At 50.3% G+C, this 18785-nt stretch overlaps 1 protein-coding gene across 26 annotated transcripts in view; it reads left to right on the top strand.

Moving 5' to 3' along the window:
• Nucleotides 1–18785, top strand: part of CAMK2G (calcium/calmodulin dependent protein kinase II gamma) — a 157415-nt gene that overhangs the window by 113651 nt on the left and 24979 nt on the right. For all 26 annotated transcript variants that reach the window (XM_054035528.1, XM_054035521.1, XM_054035514.1 and 23 more), the window contains one exon: nt 2928–2968. In XM_054035528.1, coding sequence (XP_053891503.1) covers nt 2928–2968 — 41 coding nt within the window. The remainder of the gene's footprint in view (nt 1–2927; nt 2969–18785) is intronic.

Below are 18785 nucleotides of genomic sequence, written 5' to 3'. Positions count from 1 at the left end.
TGGAAGGAGGGGCCCAACTATGGGAAGGTTTCCCTCTGCTCCCGTTGACTGCTCCGCTTCCCTGGGCCTTTCATCCTCCTCAACAGCGCAGGGGCTGTCTGACCGGAGGTGGGACAATTCTACAGTGTCCCGGAAAGCCTCATCAACATACCTCTCTGCCTCCCTTAGCTCCTCCAGTTCCGCCACCCTTGCCTCCAGAGTCCGTACGTGGTCTCTGAGGGCCAGGAGCTCCTTGCACCGAATGCACACATACGCCACCCGCCCAGGGGGCAGGTAATCATACATGCTACACTCAGTGCAATAAACTGGATAGCCCCCACTCTGCAGCTGGGCTTCTGCCTGCATTGTCTCCTAGTTAATGAAGGGATTGTTTAAAGCAAGAAGTTTTGAATGTAGTTTGGGCTATAGGTTTTAAGGGGAATAAAGGATATAAGATAGAACCGGCAAGAGACCCGCACTCCCTTCCTGCTCCCCTTCCAAACTCCCTTGCGAAACTCCCTGTTAGCAGCCCCTGGTCGCAAAAGCTCCCTGCGCAAAAGCTCCCTGGTCGCTTGTGTGCTGCTTTATAAAGCCCTGGCCTGGGTGAATGCCCCGCCCACTGATTAAGGCTCAGCCAATTACCAGAGGCTTCTAGCCTTCAGACCTTCCTTTGAAGCTCACAGCTTCCAACTGCCAGTCACAGCACACGGTCCTTCAAACAACCAACCAAACAAACAGACTGACAAACACAAGCTCAGCACACAGCAAGTAACCCCCAAACACAAACAAACACACACTACAGACAGTCACTTACCCCAAGGGTCCTGTATTTGCTCCTCCTTCACCTGGAGAACTCCCTTGCGAAACTCCCTGTTAGCAGCCCCTGGTCGCAAAAGCATGATGATGCATGAGCTAAATGAGCAACCAACTGAATTTCTTTCTGCACTGCTGGACCAGTAACTGGATTGTGAGAGAATTGTATGTAACTGAAATGCTGAGATCACAGTGGGTACCAGCAGAGGGGTGGGAGGGGAAGCTGTATCTGCCAGGGCCATGGCTGGTATTGCAGGGTGCTGGGCTGGGTGGGAGGTGTTCTCTGCTAGAGGCTAGGCTGGCATCCACAATGTCTGGGGCAGGTGGGAAGACTGTCTCCGCTAGAGGCCCAGCTAGTGTAGGCAGGTGGGGAAGCTGTCTGCGGAAGCCATGGTCCCTTGGGTAACTTCATAATGTTTTACCTGTCTGCAGAGGTAAATGGGAGTGTCTGGAAGGGGGGAGAGTGAAGAATCAGCAGACTCGCAGCTTGTTCCTGGGCCCCCAGGAAATGGAGCAGTAGTGCAGGCCTGCTCTGTGCTGTCTTTGGGAGCTGGAGCTTTAAGGCAAATTCCAGACATGAGATGCTTGCATTATGGAGTACAGTTAGGACCAGCTCAGCCATGGCAGCTGCCAAGTTTATGGTGTTTTTTTCTTGGTGCAGACAACAGCTGCTTCTCTCCAATACCATTTCAGCCTGAGCTGAGCTAAAAGTTTTGTCCCAAGTGTTGTCTAAACAGTATAACTGATGTCTGTCGGCCATGTGGGATAGCTGAGGTGTATGGGTGTGGAGTTGAGGAGTTACACAAGTATTTCAGTCTCAAGGCCTTGCAGCTGCTGGTTTGTTGCAATGCCTTTTTGTCTAATTGTAGACAAATCCTGAGAAAAGCACAACACTCTGAGTGCCGGTTTACCAGCATGTCTTCTGGGAGTGGTAGGACAATGGAGTGTTTCATCAGAGGTTCTAAGCAAGGCAGGTTTGGTGTTGCACATTCTGTCACTTACTCTTCCTCTATCTTTCTCTCTCTTTGTCCATGTTCTCACTGGGGTTGGCATCCCAATCTGGTGCCTGTTTGTGCTGATGAGGCCAGACATTTTAAAATATCTGCTTAGGAAAGGCATGTCAACTCCTTGTCACAGCAGGTGCCTCATGTGCTTCTTGCCAAGGGAGCGGAAACAGCTGGGCATCATCCACATGAGTTAACCAAACTGTTCCGTATCCACTGAGACTGGAGGCAGGGAGGCCCATTGCTGACAACCATTGTTAATGTGTCACTTTCCTGTTGCATATGTAAGCCCCGCCTACCCTGATCATGCATATGTGCATGGGGCCAGATGCGCACACTGTGGGTGTGTGTGTGGGGGGGGGGGGGGGGGGTGACACTGTCTCTTGTGCACTGCCAAACACTCCTCCCTGTATATGTGTGTCTGTCTGTCTGTGTTGGTTTCTCAGTTCTAGCTCTAGTTGTTCAGATCAAGCATGGCAGAGCTTCCATCACAGTCAATGAAGAAATTCAGCCTTCCCTTCTCTTCTTTTTTTCACGCTCTCTCTTTACCCGCTGGAAGCACTGCTTTCTCTCCTCCCCCACCAAAGTCCTCGCTCCCGTTTTATTCCTTGCTGTTATCCCAGACGTTCTCTGGCTAATTTTGCATCTTGGTAGTGATTAGGATTTCTCTGCATTATCAACACCTCCCCCACCTTCATAAAGTCTCCCTTATGTAAATGGCTGTTCTTGAGGGCAAATCTCTGTCCGGATATTAGAATCTGGCAGATGTCTTCAGCTTTTTCTCTGTAATGGCTGTCATTTTTGGAGGAAGGGGAGGCTGTAGGAGAGTAGAGGACTTGAAGTAAAATCACCTCGGGAGCTCTGCACTGTTGTTAGACACTGGATCTCAGTAAGGTGATGGAGGGTGGGAGCGTTGCTGGCTTAACACTGACTGTTGAATAAAAAGGGCAGGCTACCTTCCCCTCTCTCAATGTTATTGTGATGGGTAGCGACACAACAGTTTGACCTCTGCTGCTTTCATCATTACCAAGAGAAATTAGCAGGGGGTGTCCCCTTAATTCTCCTGCAATTGGGAAGGGAAGAGAGATTTAAAACCAAACCCTCACCAGCTTGTCATGTTTTTCTCTGCAGCTACCAAAAGCCTATTGAACAAGAAGTCGGATGGAGTGAAGGTAGGTCCAAGCTTTTCTACCTCCCCGCTCCTTTTTCAGTCCATTTACTAGCAGGCAGCTGTCTCCCTGGGGCTGCCCCAGGACTGGAGCTGTTCTCTGAAGAATGGGTTGTTGGGGATCTGACGCAGCAGCTCCCTACACCTCTTACCTGCACAACATACAACTAGCAAGGTGTGTTATAGGATTTCCTTCCCCCGAAGCTTTGGGTAATAGCTGTTGCCTGAGGCAGGACACCGGGCTGGAGGGACCAAAGATCTGATCCCGCCTGACCCAAGCCCTGGCCTGTGCGGTTCAGCTCCTGAGCGTGGGAAGATTTTGCTTTTTTGCAGAGCTATTGTCAGAGGATGACGAAGGCCAGCAGCACCCATGGAAATCTCCCCATCTCACCCCTTCGTTCCATTGACAGGGCTAGTGGTTGTGGGGAGGGGGAGTTCCACCCATCAGGGATCTGTTGGGTCAGAATGTAACCATTTCACTGTGTCGGTTACATCTGAGTGGCGAAAAGGCAAAGCAGTTCTGCTTTCTCCACCCTCACAGGCCAGGGACTCTGTGCTCCCTGTTGAAGGAAATCACTGTTTCCTTAGTTCACTCTCCTTATGTGTCTTGTAGCCTGATCTATGAATCGGATATTCATTATGTTGGTTACTTAAGAATTTCCAGTGATCGCTCTGAGGTTTGACGGGTTCTTGTCCCGAGATCAGGCCCAGTATTGTTAGAATTACTGGTCAGTTGGGAACCCCGAAGTGCACAGCTGCAACATTCCCACTTTAGGAACCTGTCTGTATTTGAAATAGTTTATTAATACATTTAGCAAAGTCACAAACACTTTAACTCAGCAAGGTAGCTAGAGATAATACAGAACGTGCATCAGAACATCCATTTACTCACACCATCCCTTGTAGAACAACCTGAAATGTTATCCATCATCTTCCTCATCATCATCACCAGTGGCCATCATCCTGGCACCTCCCAAGGGCTACATCTTGCTCTCCTCCTGCCCCCAGGCTGGGATACAATTTGTATAACATGTTACACTGACACCACTTTGTCTAATGCATATTCAGTCAGGGTTTCTCCCCTCTTCCTTATTTGTATTCCTCATATTACTCATGTTGGGGGGGCCCTTCTCCTATAGGTTAGGATGTTAATGATCTCAACTTGTTATCATATATGTCAGTTTGTTGCCATGGCACTCTTGTGGTCACACATCTGCAGATGTTCCCGTCCTAACAGATCCAAAAGCCAGTGTTAGCTCATGTTCCTGTGGCTGGCTGGTGGTGTTATGGACAATCCCCACCCCCACCCCCCATACACTCTGTTCCCAGTTCCCCCAAACTCAGGCCATTCATGTGTGCCAAAGTGTATAGGCCTCAAGCCTATATTCATGTGTGTCTGTTTTGGCACACAAGAGACAGGCCTGTAAGTTCCTTGCATTACTGCTGAATAAAATAAATGTTAGCTCTATGGGCTATAGTGTGCAGCCTCTGGTTCTGGAGTTCAGAAAGGGTCCATTCCCCAGGACATAGGCCATGACTCCAGATGGCGACTTATACCTGGTAACCAGCTGTTTAGAGCAAGGATGAGTAGAAAAGTCCAGGGAATGAGGACTTCCATACCTGTCACTAAGTGCAACTCTTCTCCTCTCCCAGGAAGGGAGCACTTTATTCATCCAGGCTTGTGCTTTCAGTTGAAGCCCCAGACTTTCCCTGCTGGTTAAATGACAGGAAACAAAGGGTAGGAATAAATGGTCAGTTTTCAGAATGGAGAGAGGTAAATAGCAGTGTCCCCCAGGGATCTGTATTGGGACTAGTCCTATTCAACATATTCATAAATGATCTGGAAAAAGGGGTAAACATTGTGGTGACAAAGTTTGCAGACCATACAAAACTACTGAAAATAGATAAGTGCAAAGCAGACTGCGAAGAGTTACAAAGGGATCTCACAAAACTCGGTGACCGGGCAACAAAATGGCAGATGAAATTCAGTGTTGATAAATGCAAAGTAATGCACATTGGAAAACATAATCCCAACCGTACATATAAAATGATGGGGTCTAAATTAGCTGTTGCCACTCAAAGATAGTTGTGGATAAGTTCTCTGAAAACATCCACTCAATGTGCAGTGGTTGTCAAAAAGGGGAACAGAATGTTGGGAATCATTAGAAAAAGGATAGATAATAACATAGAAAATAATCACTTTCTTCTTCAAGATGTGTTGCTCATGTCAATTCCATTCTAGGTGTGTGTGCGGCCACTTGTGCAGCCCTCTTGAGTGCTGTGCTCATACGTTGGTATATTAGGCGCCGCTGACCCTAAGCCCTCCCAGTTTCTTCTTACCGCCCCTGGTGGTTAGTCGGAGCACCTCTCCCTTGCCTCACAAGTGCTTGAGCCTTTGGCCTTGTAAATAGTTTGTTTACAGTAGGTAGTTAGTAAGTAGCTGTTAAGTAGGCATGCTCCGGTCTCCCGGTTTTAAGCCCTGCTCTGACTGCAACAGGCCTATGCCTATTAGTGACCCCCATAGCAGCTGCCTCAAATGCTTGGAGGAATCGCACGTGAAGGAGAAGTGTCGCATCTGTAAGAACTTTCGTCCCAGAATTCAGAAAGAGTGAGACGTCTTTCTCATGGAGGCTGCTGTCTGTCCGGCGTCTGAGCCTTCCTGGCTAGACGCTGCCCTGAGCATCTCGGTACACAGCACACCCGCGGCCCCAATGCCTAAGAGGAGGTCAAAGAAGGGCGACAGACCAGCACTGAGCAAGAAGGGCAAAGGACCCAGTTTGGGCCAGCAGCCCACAACGGAGCCACATGGGGACGGCCCATGCCAGGCTCTCCCAGCGCCCAAAGAGCAGGGGCCTCTACCAGCACCGCATGTGTCGCAGGTCACAAGCAAAGGCTTCTGGTGAGGGCAAGCCAGCCGTAAAGACCACCCAGAGTACAGGCGAATGATGCCGGTTTCCAGAGACGAGACAGCGCTCTCCGTCTGCATGCTCAAAGTCTCTGTCTTCTGCAGGATGTCCTAGATCACAGACACCGAACTCACCATCTCCAACTTCTTAATGCGGGTCATCTAGAGGAAGGCATGGTCACAGTATTGTGGGCACCAATCATCCTCCCGCCGGCTGTCTCCTCGGCGCAGATCCCAGTCTCCTAGACCATGGGAGCAGTCTGCGTTGCAGTAACAATCCCCCTGTCCCCGATCCACCTACTCGAGGCACCGGTCTCCTGCGGCCACGGTTAGCCGTGAGAGACCAGCTTCGATGTCCCCTCCGTGGTCACTGGAATCTGATTCCTCTGGTTCAGAAAGGGAATTCAACCCTTCACCACGACAGCATCGGCGTGATTGGGTACCTGAGGCTGCGTCAACCTCCATGATGCTGTCAGGGCAGCGAGGCCAGTGGCTGATGCAATGGCCCTACTGGGGCATGTGGGGGTATGCCTGTGATGCTGATGCCTCAGTCAGTCCATTCCTTGGCCACTGCCTCAGAGCAGCAACCAGCGGCACTGAGCTCGGTGCTCAAGATGCACTTGGAGGCTGGGGGAGAGGAGCAAGCACCCACCCCAAAACCCTCTTCCCGTCCCCCAGTGACCCAGTTGTCATCGTTGTCCCCAGATGAGGCTGTGGCGGGCCCCTCCCGTGCCAGCCCGTCGGACGATTTTAAAGAACATCAGGCCCTGTTTCGTAGGGTGGCTGTGAACTTGGGCTTGGAAGTGGAGGAGATGGCCGAAAAGGCGAACACCCTGTTCAATGTGCTCTTGACCTCTACTCCCACCCATGTTGTGTTACCAGTACAGGATGGGGTCCTAAAAATAGCAAAAGCCCTTTAGCAAACTCCTCCTTCCATCCCTCCCACTTCCAAGTGGGCAGGAAAAAAAGTATTTTGTCCCGGCCAAGGGATTCTAATATTTGTATACCCATCCTCCTCTGGACCTTGCTGGTCATCTTGGCAGCCAATGAGAAGGACAGATGAGGGCAAACCAGTTCATCCCCCAAGAATAAAGAGGCCAAGAGGCTGGACCTTTTTGGGAGAAGGATTTATTCAACGGCCAGCCTTCAGTTCTGGGTGGCTAACCACCAGGCTCTCTTGGGGAGGTACCAGTTCAACTTATGGGACTCCTCTGTAAGTTCAAGGACTCGCTGCCCCAGGACTCGGCCCAGAAATTCGGGGCCCTGGTGGAGGAGGGTACGACACTGCAAGGTGCTCCCTCCAGATGACGTGGGATACGGCCGATTCGACAGCTAGGGTGGTCATATTGGCTGTGGTCATGCTGCACAGCTCCTGGCTTCAGACCACTGGCCTGTCCCGGGAAATGCAGACCTCGATGCAGGAACTTCCCTTTGATGGAACTGGACTCTTTGCAGAGCAGACTGACATGAGGCTACATGGACTGAAGGACACTCAGGCCACCCTTCAGTCTCTGGGTCTGCATACGCTGCAGTCGGCGAGGAAACAGTTCCAGCCACCTCTGCCACCAAGGCCTTGGCAGCCTCGACAGGGGCCTGCAAGGAGAAGGAATAGAGACACGAGTTTTAGTCATCGCCGTCCTCTTTCCTCCCACTCACGTGCACAACCCGGCCTATCGAAGCTTCACGAGAGCCAGAAGCGTTTGTTTTGAGGGTGCACTCAAAGGTGACGCCCCAGTCTTCATCCCTACCGTTCGGCCTGGTTGTGGGTCACCTTGGACTGTTGTGTGCTAGAGATTGTATCTCAGGGCTACACCCTGTAATTCTCGGCTGCTCCCCTACCCCCCTTCCCTGTCCCTCTGCTCGGACCCTTCTCACGAGCAACTCCTCGTTCAAGAGGTCGAGAACCTCATGCAGCTGGGGGCAGTGGAGGAGGTCCCCTGCGACAGAAGGGGAAAAGGGTTCTACTCCCATTATTTCCTAATCCTGAAAGTGAAAAGGGGTCTAAGACCCATTCTGGACCTGCAGCGCCTCAGCAAGTCTCTCAAAAAGTTGAAGTTCCGCATGATCTCCCTGGTCTCCATCATCCCCTCTCTGGATCTGGGAGACTGGTACGCCGCCCTCAGTCTGAAGGACACTTTATTTCCATATATCCATCTTCCAAGGTCGCAGATGATTCCTCCGTTTTGTGGTGGGTGGGCGCCATTTCCAGTTCCCAGTGCTGCCCTTTGGTCTCTTGTCTGCCCCGAGGATGTTTACAAAAGGTTTGGCACCAGTGGCCGCTTACCTCAGGCGTCGAGGGGTTCAGGTCTATCCATATCTCGACGATTGGCTCATCAAAGGCAGATCTCAGAGACAGGTGCAAAGGAGCCTTGAACTGGTTCGTTCCACCTGCCGCGATCTGGGCCTGTTGACGATAAACTAAAAGAAATGGACCTTAAGGCCGGAGCAATGAATAGAGTTCATTGGAGCGGTTCTCGACTCCACGTGAGCCAGAGGCACGTTTCCAGGCCATGTCGGACCTGATATCCCATGTGGAAAAACTACCCACTCACCACTGCTTACACCTGCCTGCAGTTGTTAGGCTGCATGTACATACGTAGTCCAGCATTCCCAGCTCCATCTCAGGCCACTGCAAGCATGGTTGGCATCAGTCTACATCCCCAACAGATACAATCTAAATCAGGTGATCAGGGTACCAGTTCACATCCAATAGTCCCCGGATTGGTGGTTGAGCCCTGAATCGGTTTTGGAGGGAGTTCCCTTCACAGCCCCATCCCCATTGCTGACCCTGGTTTCCAATGCCTTGGACCTGGGCTGGGGAGCCCACTGGGAGTTCAGCACGCAAGGCCGCTGGTCGTGGGACAATTGGGGAGCTCAAAGCGGTTCGCCTGGCCTGCCAGGCTTTCCTGCCCTACATGAAAGGCAAGGTAGTGCAGGTTCTGACAGACAATGCTGCAGTGATGTATTACATCAACAGGCACGGTGGAGCCAGGTTGTCGACCCTTTACCAAGAAGCTTTCCACCTTTGGGGCTTCTGTGTGCAGCATGCCATCCATCTGGAGGCCACGCATCTGCCTAGGGCCAAGAATGTGGTAGCAGATCGCCTCAGCAGGACCTTCTCGTCTCGTCACAATTACTTGCTCCACCCAGAGGCGGTCGGTATTATCTTCCAGAGGTGGGGGACTCCTCAGGTGGACCTGTTCGCATCCCATCAGAACAGGAAATGCCACATGTTCTGCTCATTCTGGGGATTGCACAGGGACTCCCTGTCAAATGCCTTTCTGCTCCCGTGGTTGGGGATTCTAATGTCCGCCTTCCCGCCAGTGCCACTTATCCACAGAGTCCTCATGAAGAATAAACAGGACAGGGCAAAGATTATCCTGATAGCTCCTGTGTAGCCTTTGCAGCACTGGTTCAGCACGCTGATGGACCTTCAGTGCTCGCCCCGCTGCAGCTGCCTCTCTGGCCGAACCTGCTGTCCCAGAACCATAGCAGTCTTCTGCATCTGAACCGGGCAGCGCTGCACTTGACTGCATGGCTAAATGCAGAAGAACGGAATGCTTGGCCCGGGTCCAGCAGGTCTTATTGGGTAGCAGAAAGCCTTCCACTAGAGCAACCTACTTGGCCAAGTGGAAGAGGTTCACATGCTGGGCCTCGGACCGGGGTATCTGGGCTGAGTTGGCCTCACTGCAGGTGACCCTGGACTATCTTCTGCACCTCAAGCTCCAAGGGTTGTCCCTGTCTTCAATCAAAGTCCACTTGGCTGCTATTTTGGCCTTCCACTCTCTGCTCCAGGGCAGGTCGGTCTTCACTCACGACATGACGGTCCTGTTTTTGAAAGGTCTGGAGCATCTCTACCTACATGTCAGGGATCCCGTCCCTCGCTGGGACCTGAATCTCGTGCTGTCGTGGTTCATTGAGCCTCCCTTCGAGCCTCTAGCTTCCTGCTCCCTTCTCCTCCTCTCCCAGAAAGTTTCTTTCCTGGTCGCAATAATGTCTGCCCGTAGGGTCTCTGAGATCAGGACGCTTACTTCAAAGCCACCCTATACAGTGTTCTACAAGGACAAGGTCCAGCTGTAGCTGCATCCAGTGTTCCTGCCCAAGCTGGTTTCACAGTTTCATACCGGCGAAGACATATTATTTACCTGTCTTCTGAAGCCTCATAAATCAGAAGAGGAGCGCAAATTGCATGCCCTGTACATCCGGAGGGCGCTTGCCTTCTACATAGACAGCGCCAAGCCATTTCGTAAGTCAACACAATTGTCCTGGATCATGGCTTACATCTGTTACTGCTATGACCTGGCAAAGGTACCTCCACCGGCGACCATGACTGCCCACTCGACTAGGGCTCAGGCTTCGTCGGCAGCCTTCCTGGCCCAGGTGCCAATTCAGGATATATGCAGGACTGCTACCTGGTTGTCTATCCACATGTTTACGTTTCATTGTGCGCTCACCCAGCAAGCCCAAGACGATGCTGGCTTTGGCGGAGCAGTGTTGCAAGCCGCATGACCGTGAACTCTGAGCCTGCCACAGGGATACTGCTTGTGAGTCACCTAGAATGGAATCGACATGAGCAAGTACTTGAATAAGGAAAAATGGTTACCTACCTTGTGTAACTGTCGTTCTTCGAGATGTGTTGCTCATGTCCATTCCATTACCCATCCTCCTGCCCCTCTGTCGGAGTTGCTGGCAAGAAGGAACTGGGGCGGCATAGGGCCGGCGGTGCCTGATACACCAATGCATGAGCGCAGCACTCAAAAGGGTGCCATTGCCAACCCTATGGATACTGCTAAGGCAAAAATCTCGAGCCGCACGTGTGTGGGCACGCACACACCTAGAATGGAATCGACACAAGTAACACGTTTCGAAGAACAACAGTTATGGAAGGTAGGTAACAGTTTTATATAAATCCATGGTACACCCACACCTTGAATACTGCATGCAGTTCTGGTCACCCCATCTCAAAAAAGATACCTTAGAATTGGAAAAGGTGCAGAGAAGGGCATCAAAAATTATTAAGGATATGGAACAGCTTCCAAATGAGGTGAGATTAATAAGACTGGAACTTTTCAGCTTGGAGAAGAGACGACTAAGGGGGGGTATGACAAAGGTCTATAAAATCTTGACTGATCTGGAGAGCATAAATAAGGAAGTGTTATTTACTCCTTCACATAACACAAGAACCTACCTAATGAAATAAATAGCAGGTTTAAAACAAACAAAAGGAAGTACTACTTCACACAACGCACAAACAACTTGTGGAACTCATTGTCAGGGGATGTTGTGAAGGCCAAAACTAAAATGCGGTTCAAAAAAGAACTAGATAAAGTTCCTGGAGGAAAGACCCATCAATGGCTGCTAGCCAGGATGGGCAGGGATAAAACCCCATACTCTGGGTGTCCTCAGCCTCTGATTACCAGAAACTGGGATTTGGATGACAGGATGGATCACTAAATAATTGCCTGTCTGTTCATTCCCTCTGGGGCACCAGGCATCAGCTGCTGTCAGCAGACAGGACACTGGGCTAGATGGACCATTGGTCTGATCCAGTATGGCTGCTGTTATGTTCTGATGCTGCTCTGTAACTGGAACAGTTTCTCTCCTTGTTTTACCCTGTGACTGTTTTTTATTCTCCTCCTGCTGGGGGTTTTATGCCATGCATGCTAAGGCAATAATTATCCTGTTCTCGTCTACTGACTGAGCCTTACTGAGGTAGTGGTGAGGCTTGGCCTCTGGAAGGCTCCACAGCCAAGGCGCAATTACCCAGAGCAGGCTGGTGAGGAGTGGAGATATGTTTATTTTTGGTGTTGCTGTAGTAGGTGCTCTGGTGTAATGCAACATTGCTGTGGCTGGGGGTGTCCTCCCTGATGAGATTTGAGTGAAAGACTAGGCTTCTTTCCCCCCCAGCCAAAAAGACCATGAAATGAGTAAGTCTTTTCTCTAGAGCAGTGGTCTCCAAAGTGGGGTGCACAAGAGGATCCTTCAGGGTGCATGGCAGGAGGAGCACCGCCGGAGCAGCACCACTTCGGCAGTTCAGGTGTTTTTTTTTTTTTTTGCTTGGGGTGGCAAAAATAGTAAAGCCGGCCCTGCGGTAAAATTTTTTACTGATAGGAGTGCGCGATCAAAAAAGTTTGGAGACCACTGCTCTAGAGCGCATGCTGATGAAACATCTCCACGGGGGAATCTCCCTGTCTGAACACATGCTCTTGCTTCTGTTACCAGACACATGTCTCTGCACCAGCTCTTCTTGTTCAGTGATGCAAGGAGGCTGGTTACTAGCCTGAGGAGTCTCTCCCTGGTTGCTGTGTAAAACATCATGGCAAAACAGGAAGGAGGCAGGGCTGGTCCTGTAAAGCTGTGGACTTAGGAACAGCAGGCTCTGCTTCAGCGTCTCCCAGCAGCTCAAAGGAAAAGCTGAAAAAGAAGCAGATCACGCAACTGCGTGTCTTATTGGAATCTTTCAGGCTCGTGAAATCATGCTGTCCTCAGAGACCTTTTACTATCACCCTGGCTCCCTGGGGGGGAGGGTGGGTGAATATTATTACTCTAGGGCAAACCCTTGCAGAAGTGGGACCTGTGTAGTCTTTGACATGCAGCCTTTTACTTGGAAGCATTGTGGTAGGGAGGAGACATATATTTGGAAGAGATTTTACTCCTTCATGGAGTGTACATGCTGAGCAGTTCCCCTGAGGTGTTGGGTACCTTTCTCCCTGAAAAGAATAAAACTGGATTCACCTTTGAGAACTATGGAGGGTTCATCAGCCCTACAGAATAATTATAACCCCTAAAGTTCAAATGAGCTTGTTGGGAAGGCAGAGAATGAAGCTCCTGGAATGTGCAGGAGGGGCATTTCTGTTCTCTTAAACAGACTGCTCTGTATGCACAGAAAACGGGTAGCCGCCTTTCTGCCACTGTGTCATATCTGGGGACTGTAATCAAATGGCCACATGTGAACTCCCTCCTCCTCCTCCTCCCAAACACCTCCTTTCTCTGCAACAGAAACAAAGCTAAGGTGCATTCTCCTAGCTGTGAAGGAAGCTTAGCAGTCCAGTAGAGGGGAAGGGTCAGAACTGAGGGGAACAGCAGAGCAGTGCACAGGAGGGGCAGGACTGAGATGACAGTGGGTGCTCTAAAGCAAGATTGAGGGGCATTCAGAGAGCTGTTGGAGCCTTCACAGCCCTTTCCCAAAGGTTGTCTGGCTCTAGCTGGTGCTTTGTTCCTTACTTCCATGAGTTCTAAAACTTGCTAAAGAGAGAAACAAATATTTTTGCTTGGTAATGTATTTTACTTGTGTGGGTCTAATGCTAAATATCATGGAAGCCTTTCCATTGACCAACCCAGATCACTTCTTCCTTGATGCTGTGGTTGGAGGCACTCTGGCTAGGGGCAGACCTCTTCCTCTCCCACGTTATCTGGGTGTGAACATTCTTCTCCATACTAGGGGTTTTGTGGCTTCTCTCTCTGTCTTCCAGCGGTGTCCATTACTGCCGTGGTTCTTCTCTTTGGCTAACAGGCTGGCTGAGTGAGGCTACATTGCCATCCGTGTCCTGCCCTCAGAGCTGGGTTGGCACATCTGATTGCCACGCAGTTGCACCATTTCAGAGGCTTCTGACGTGAAAGATTTAACCTATCTTCCCTTCGCATACCATCCTCATCCTGGTCTTAGTGGAGGCTTTGTATTGGATCACCTCAGTGCTGCTATATTGATTGACCAGCAGCTGGTGCCTTCTTGTCCCATACTCCTCTGTCTCCTAGATCAGTGGTTTTCAAACTTTTTTTCTGGGGACCCAGTTGAAGAAAATTGTTGATGCCCGTGACCCAGTGGAGCTGGGGCTGAGGGGTTTGGAGTGTTGGAGGGGCTCAGGTCTGGGGCAGAGGGTTGAGGTGCAGGGGTGAGGGCTGCGGGGTGGGGTGAGGAATGAGTGGTTCAGGGTATGGGAGGAGGCTCTGGGCTGGGGCAGGGGGTTGGGATGTGGGAGAGGGTCAGGGGTCTAGGCTGGGGGTGCAGGCTCTGGGGTGGGGCCGGGGATGAGGGGTTTGGGCTGCAGGAAGGGGTTCCAGGTTTGGGGGAGCTCAGGGCTGGGGCAGGGGATTGGGGCATGGCATTGGGGTGCAGACTTGCCTCCAGCGGCTCCCAGTCAGCAGCACAGCTGGGGTGCAGAGACAGGCTTCCCACCTGTCCTGGCACTGTTGACCGCGCTGCGCCCCGGAAGCGGTCCAGCACCAGGTCCAGCTCCTAGGTGGAGGCACACACCTCACCCACAGGCACACACACACACACCCCGGGGGGGGGGCGGCATGCGGAGCCCTGTGGCCCCCCGCCTAGAAGCCGGACCTGCTTCTGGCCGCTTCCGGGGCGTAGCGCGGTGTTGGAGAAGGTAGCCACTAGCCTCCCTTAGCTGGGCAGCATCGCTGACGGGACTTTTAACATCCTGGTCAGCGGTGCTGACCAGAGCGATCCAGCATGACATGCTGCTACCCATTACTGGGTTGCAACCCGAACTTTGGCTTTATCAGATCCACCAGCCTAAAGATGGGTTCCATTGTTGCTCTGCCTGCCTCTCCATACCAGGGAGCGGGTGGCAGTGACCTAACAGATGTGGTCCTTTAAACTGTCTCCTACTGCAGCTTCCTTAGTGTGGTTTGTACTTTTAGCCACTGGATTGGCCATCTTTGCCCATTTCTGATCTGAGCTGGAGATGGGAATGCATAGAGGGTCTGTTCCTGGGTCCTGGTAACTGACTGTTTATCGTTCAGTCCCCTATTGTGATAGCTCAACTTCAGCGCTGTCCTCTTTACTATCTAAATATCCTGTCAGCTTTGGGGTGTCCCTCCCATGTCCCCTTCTTCTAAAAGAGACCAGTTTCAGATGAGTATTGTTGAGTCTGGCACATCAGATACAGGTTTAGAACAGGTGTGAACAGGCAGAGTACTTTGTTTCACGTGGTTGCTTGGTGAAGTTGGCATTTCTAGTCTGGTACCTGAATGTCCCACTTTTAGGCTGCTTCTGACACTTCCTCAGAATGTTGTTGCCCTCACATTACCCCCCATTGGGAAGCCTCTGCCACTGGATTCCTTGGGGACGTATAATTTTCTCTCTCTTTTATTAAGTGAGAGAGAAAATCTCTGTTTCTCCCCTGGCTTTCAGTTTGCAGTGACCAGACTCCTCCGGATTAGCAACAAACCTCCACATGCATCTTTGTGAAATGTATGGTGAGGCCATTAGCACAGAACTAATGTACTCTGTTTTAGGTCACTGAGCAAAAGCAAGATCTGGCTGAGCGAAGCAATGTGATGTTTCAGTCCAACCTCCATTATTAAACACTTGAACAGGATTTGAACTCCTGTCAAGGCAGGCACTTTATCCCTGGGGCATTGGTCAGCCAGCAGAATTTAGAGCTGTGACATTGGCCATCACCAGGCTCCTTCGGGATTCCACAAGGGCAGTAGAAACATATGGCAAATGGTGCTCACCATACTGAAATAAAGGTTGTAAAGTTTCAGGTGGGTTACAGAGCTCCTACCCACAGCTTCAAGTATAGGAGTGCCAGTGGCCATAAGATGCAATGTGCCCCATGTTTTGCTGCTTTAGCAAAACTGAGGACAAGAGGAAAGAACTTTTTACATTTCAGCTATATCGATGCACTCTTTGCCTCTTTTTGTGTGCTGTGGTTGTGTTTGGGGGCTGAATTCAGGACTTGAATGGCATTAGAGGTTGCACAGCAAGCGGAACTTGCACTGATCGAACATTATGTGAAATGACGAGGCTGTGGGAGAACTCTGAGGGAAGCAGAGAACCATTAATGTGGAATCCTTCTCTCCTGGGCACACAGCAGCAGGTAGGCAGAGTGGGCTGCTGCTGCTGCTGGGGGGGGGGGGGGGGGGGAGACTGCTGTGCAGAACTGGGGGGCTGATGTGGATGTCCCCCTCTCCCCCATCTCAGGATTGGTTGCTCAGGCGGCTGACAACTTAAATAGACAGCATGTCGAGACACTCTCCCCCAACACACTACCCAACACATACTGTCTCTCTCACCTATACACTCCCCTCCCCAGCCCATGCACCACACACACACAGTCTCCCTGTCACACACACTCCCTGCTTCCTTCCCCACACTTCTATTGAAAAGTAGCTGGCAATCTAGTAGGATGCCCATGGAATCTAATAGGATGGGACTGAGAAACTTGCATCAAGTGACACTGTACCTGCCCCATGAGACACAGCAAACCCTTCCCAAAGCACCCTGCAGCCAGTTGCACAATGGGATAACTACCCACAGAGCACTGCTCTGTGTCGATGCAAGAGCTGCTAGTGTGGATGCACTCTGCCGATACAAGGAGCTACTGTGGACATGCAACAGCGGTTTAATTAAAGCGCTTTAAATCTGCATAACTTTTATCGACAAAACTCTGTAGTGTAGACAAGGCCTTCGATTGTAAAGCCCTCTGGTAGCTAAAGTCCTCCTCCAGCCGAAGGGGATTTGCAGAAGGCCACAGAGAGTGTACTTTCAGGCCTCTCCTGCCCTAGGCTCCCTCATGGAGCTGGGCCCCCATTTATATTCTCCAGCTGGGACTCAGACCCAGTCACTGGCTGCTGCCCAGCTGGGTTAGCTGATTCCTAGCGCCTCCCTGCTGGCCACCTCTCCAGAACAGGGGTGGCTGTTCTCAGGCCATTGAAGGGAGTGACCACCTGGTTACAGGGTAATATCAGTGTGATAAATCACTGCGCCATGTAATATAAATGGATCATGTCCCTTCAACTCTCACCTGCCCTCTGCCAACCATTGCATTGCATTTCCCCAGGGCTTGTTAGAACATCCCAAACAGCTGCTGTTTTTAAATCTACCTGCCACACTAATGCATCTTTCTACTCCCCTTCTCTCCTTCCTCATACAGAATCCCCACCCCAAAAAAACCACTGGGCTCAGACCAAGGATAGTCCTGATTCTCTCCTGCATCAGTGATTGTCTTTGTCTACATAAATACATCACAGTTTTAAAGTTGATCATGTCACTGCCCATGGTTACAAACAGTAGCATTTCCCATTTAGCAAGGGCAGTCCTGTTGATTTGTCGTGGTCCAGCACTTATTCCTAGCCCTAGAGGGGCCTGGGAGACCTGATTACACGCTCATGACATTTTTATGCGTAGAAATGCTATTTGAGGTATTTTAGCAGTTTAAAATGTATTATTTATATTTTTTTGCCTCTGAGCTCTTTGCATTTGGTTTCATGGTAACAAGCACCTTGCTTTCCGAATGGGAGATACCAAAAAATGGTCCCACTAACATTTAATGAACGCTCTCAACCAGTCTGAAAACAGTTTCTCTGTCACATACAGCATATATGGGATAGTGGGGGCACTGGAGGTTTCAGCGGTGCTCAGAATGAACTACATAATTTTATTCATGGCTCTGCCACTCATGCATACTGCACCCATCCCAAACTCGCCACACCATCATTCATATCTCTCACATGCGCATCTTCCACTGTTGTCAATGGCAGTTGTGTGTACGTAGCTTAAGGGAGAACTGAGCTAAAAAGTATTAAAAGTTTCAGCATTTGGTATGGTGGGGCTTATGCTGCAGATCCAACCTCTCCTCTTCCCCCTCCCCCTCCGCACACCCCTGGTTCAGTCTTTTCAATGACTTTTGCTTTAATTTTTTGCTAATGTTTAAGGATCAATACAGCAATTGACGTGGGAGGCACACCATGTGTATATTAAAAAAAAAAAAAAAAAAAAAAAAGCGAGAACCACCTAAGGAATTCTTATGATATACTCAGCCTTGAAATCTACAAGGATCATAGAATATCAGAGTTGGAAGGGACCTCAGGAGATCATCTAGTCTAACCCCCGGCTCAAAGCAGGACCAATCCCCAGACAGATTTTTACCCCAGTTCCCTAAATGGCCCCCTCAAGGATTGAACTCACAACCCTGGGTTTAGCAGGCCAATGCTCAAACCACTGAGCTATCCGCCCCGCCCTTCCGTGCAGTTTACATTTTTGGAAAATTTAAGATCTAAAGATCCTGTGGAAAGTCCAGGAAAAAAAGCATGTTCCTTATCCCATTGCCTGCCCCTGGCATCCTCTAGTCCACCAGTGATTCTAGACTTGGCTGGCCACTGTCTGCTTCTTCGCATATTCCCTTGTTCATGGAACAGCCTGGCTTTCCACAGGGCAGTAAGGCCATAGCCCCCTCCTTCAGATCGTTCTCAATACTCACGTCTCCTGGGAGATGGATAAGGAATTGACCAACCCAGGACTTGGTAAAGGCACTGCTGTGTTTAGCTGATAAATCCCTCTGTTTTGTAGAAAGGAGTTACCTAACAAGCTTAGCGCCTCCCATCCCCATGGCCAGTTTGCTGTAGGTTGTATCCTGGTCCTCCTGCTGCTGGCTATTTGTCGTCTTAGATATTAAGGTCTTTGGGACAAGGACTATCTGGTGCACAGCACCTAGCACAAAGGGGCCCTGATCCTGACTGTGGCCTCAGGGGTTAGGAAAAGAGATTTGGGGATACTTTATGGCAGTCTCTTAGGACGTAGTGTTACCTCATAGGAATAATCACATGGTCAGGGAAAACGGTAAATACAATCATCACTGGCTCAGAGGCATATTTCCAGCATCTGGAAACACACTTTTTTTTTTTTTTTTTCCCTGTCGTTAAACAGAAGAAAGCACCTTTAGCTGTCGAACAAGGAATCTCTCCCTGCTTTTTATCATCTGTTAATATACAGGTGCTCCTCCTCTAGTAACTTTGCTAATTACCATTGGGAGGTTGTTCTAATCAATACCTTTAAATTAGAGGGTCGGGATATTTAAACATAGAATTTGATATGGGCTGCAAGCTTTCCTCTATTGGAGACTGCAAGTATTTTATAATTTCTGGAGGGGTTATTTGGCTGTTTTAAGAGCAATAT

Source organism: Malaclemys terrapin, chromosome 7, assembly GCF_027887155.1.
Source record: "Malaclemys terrapin pileata isolate rMalTer1 chromosome 7, rMalTer1.hap1, whole genome shotgun sequence".
Lineage (NCBI taxonomy): Eukaryota > Metazoa > Chordata > Testudines > Emydidae > Malaclemys > Malaclemys terrapin.
The sequence above is the reverse complement of the archived record's forward strand: the minus strand, read 5'-3'. Positions and strand labels throughout refer to the sequence as shown.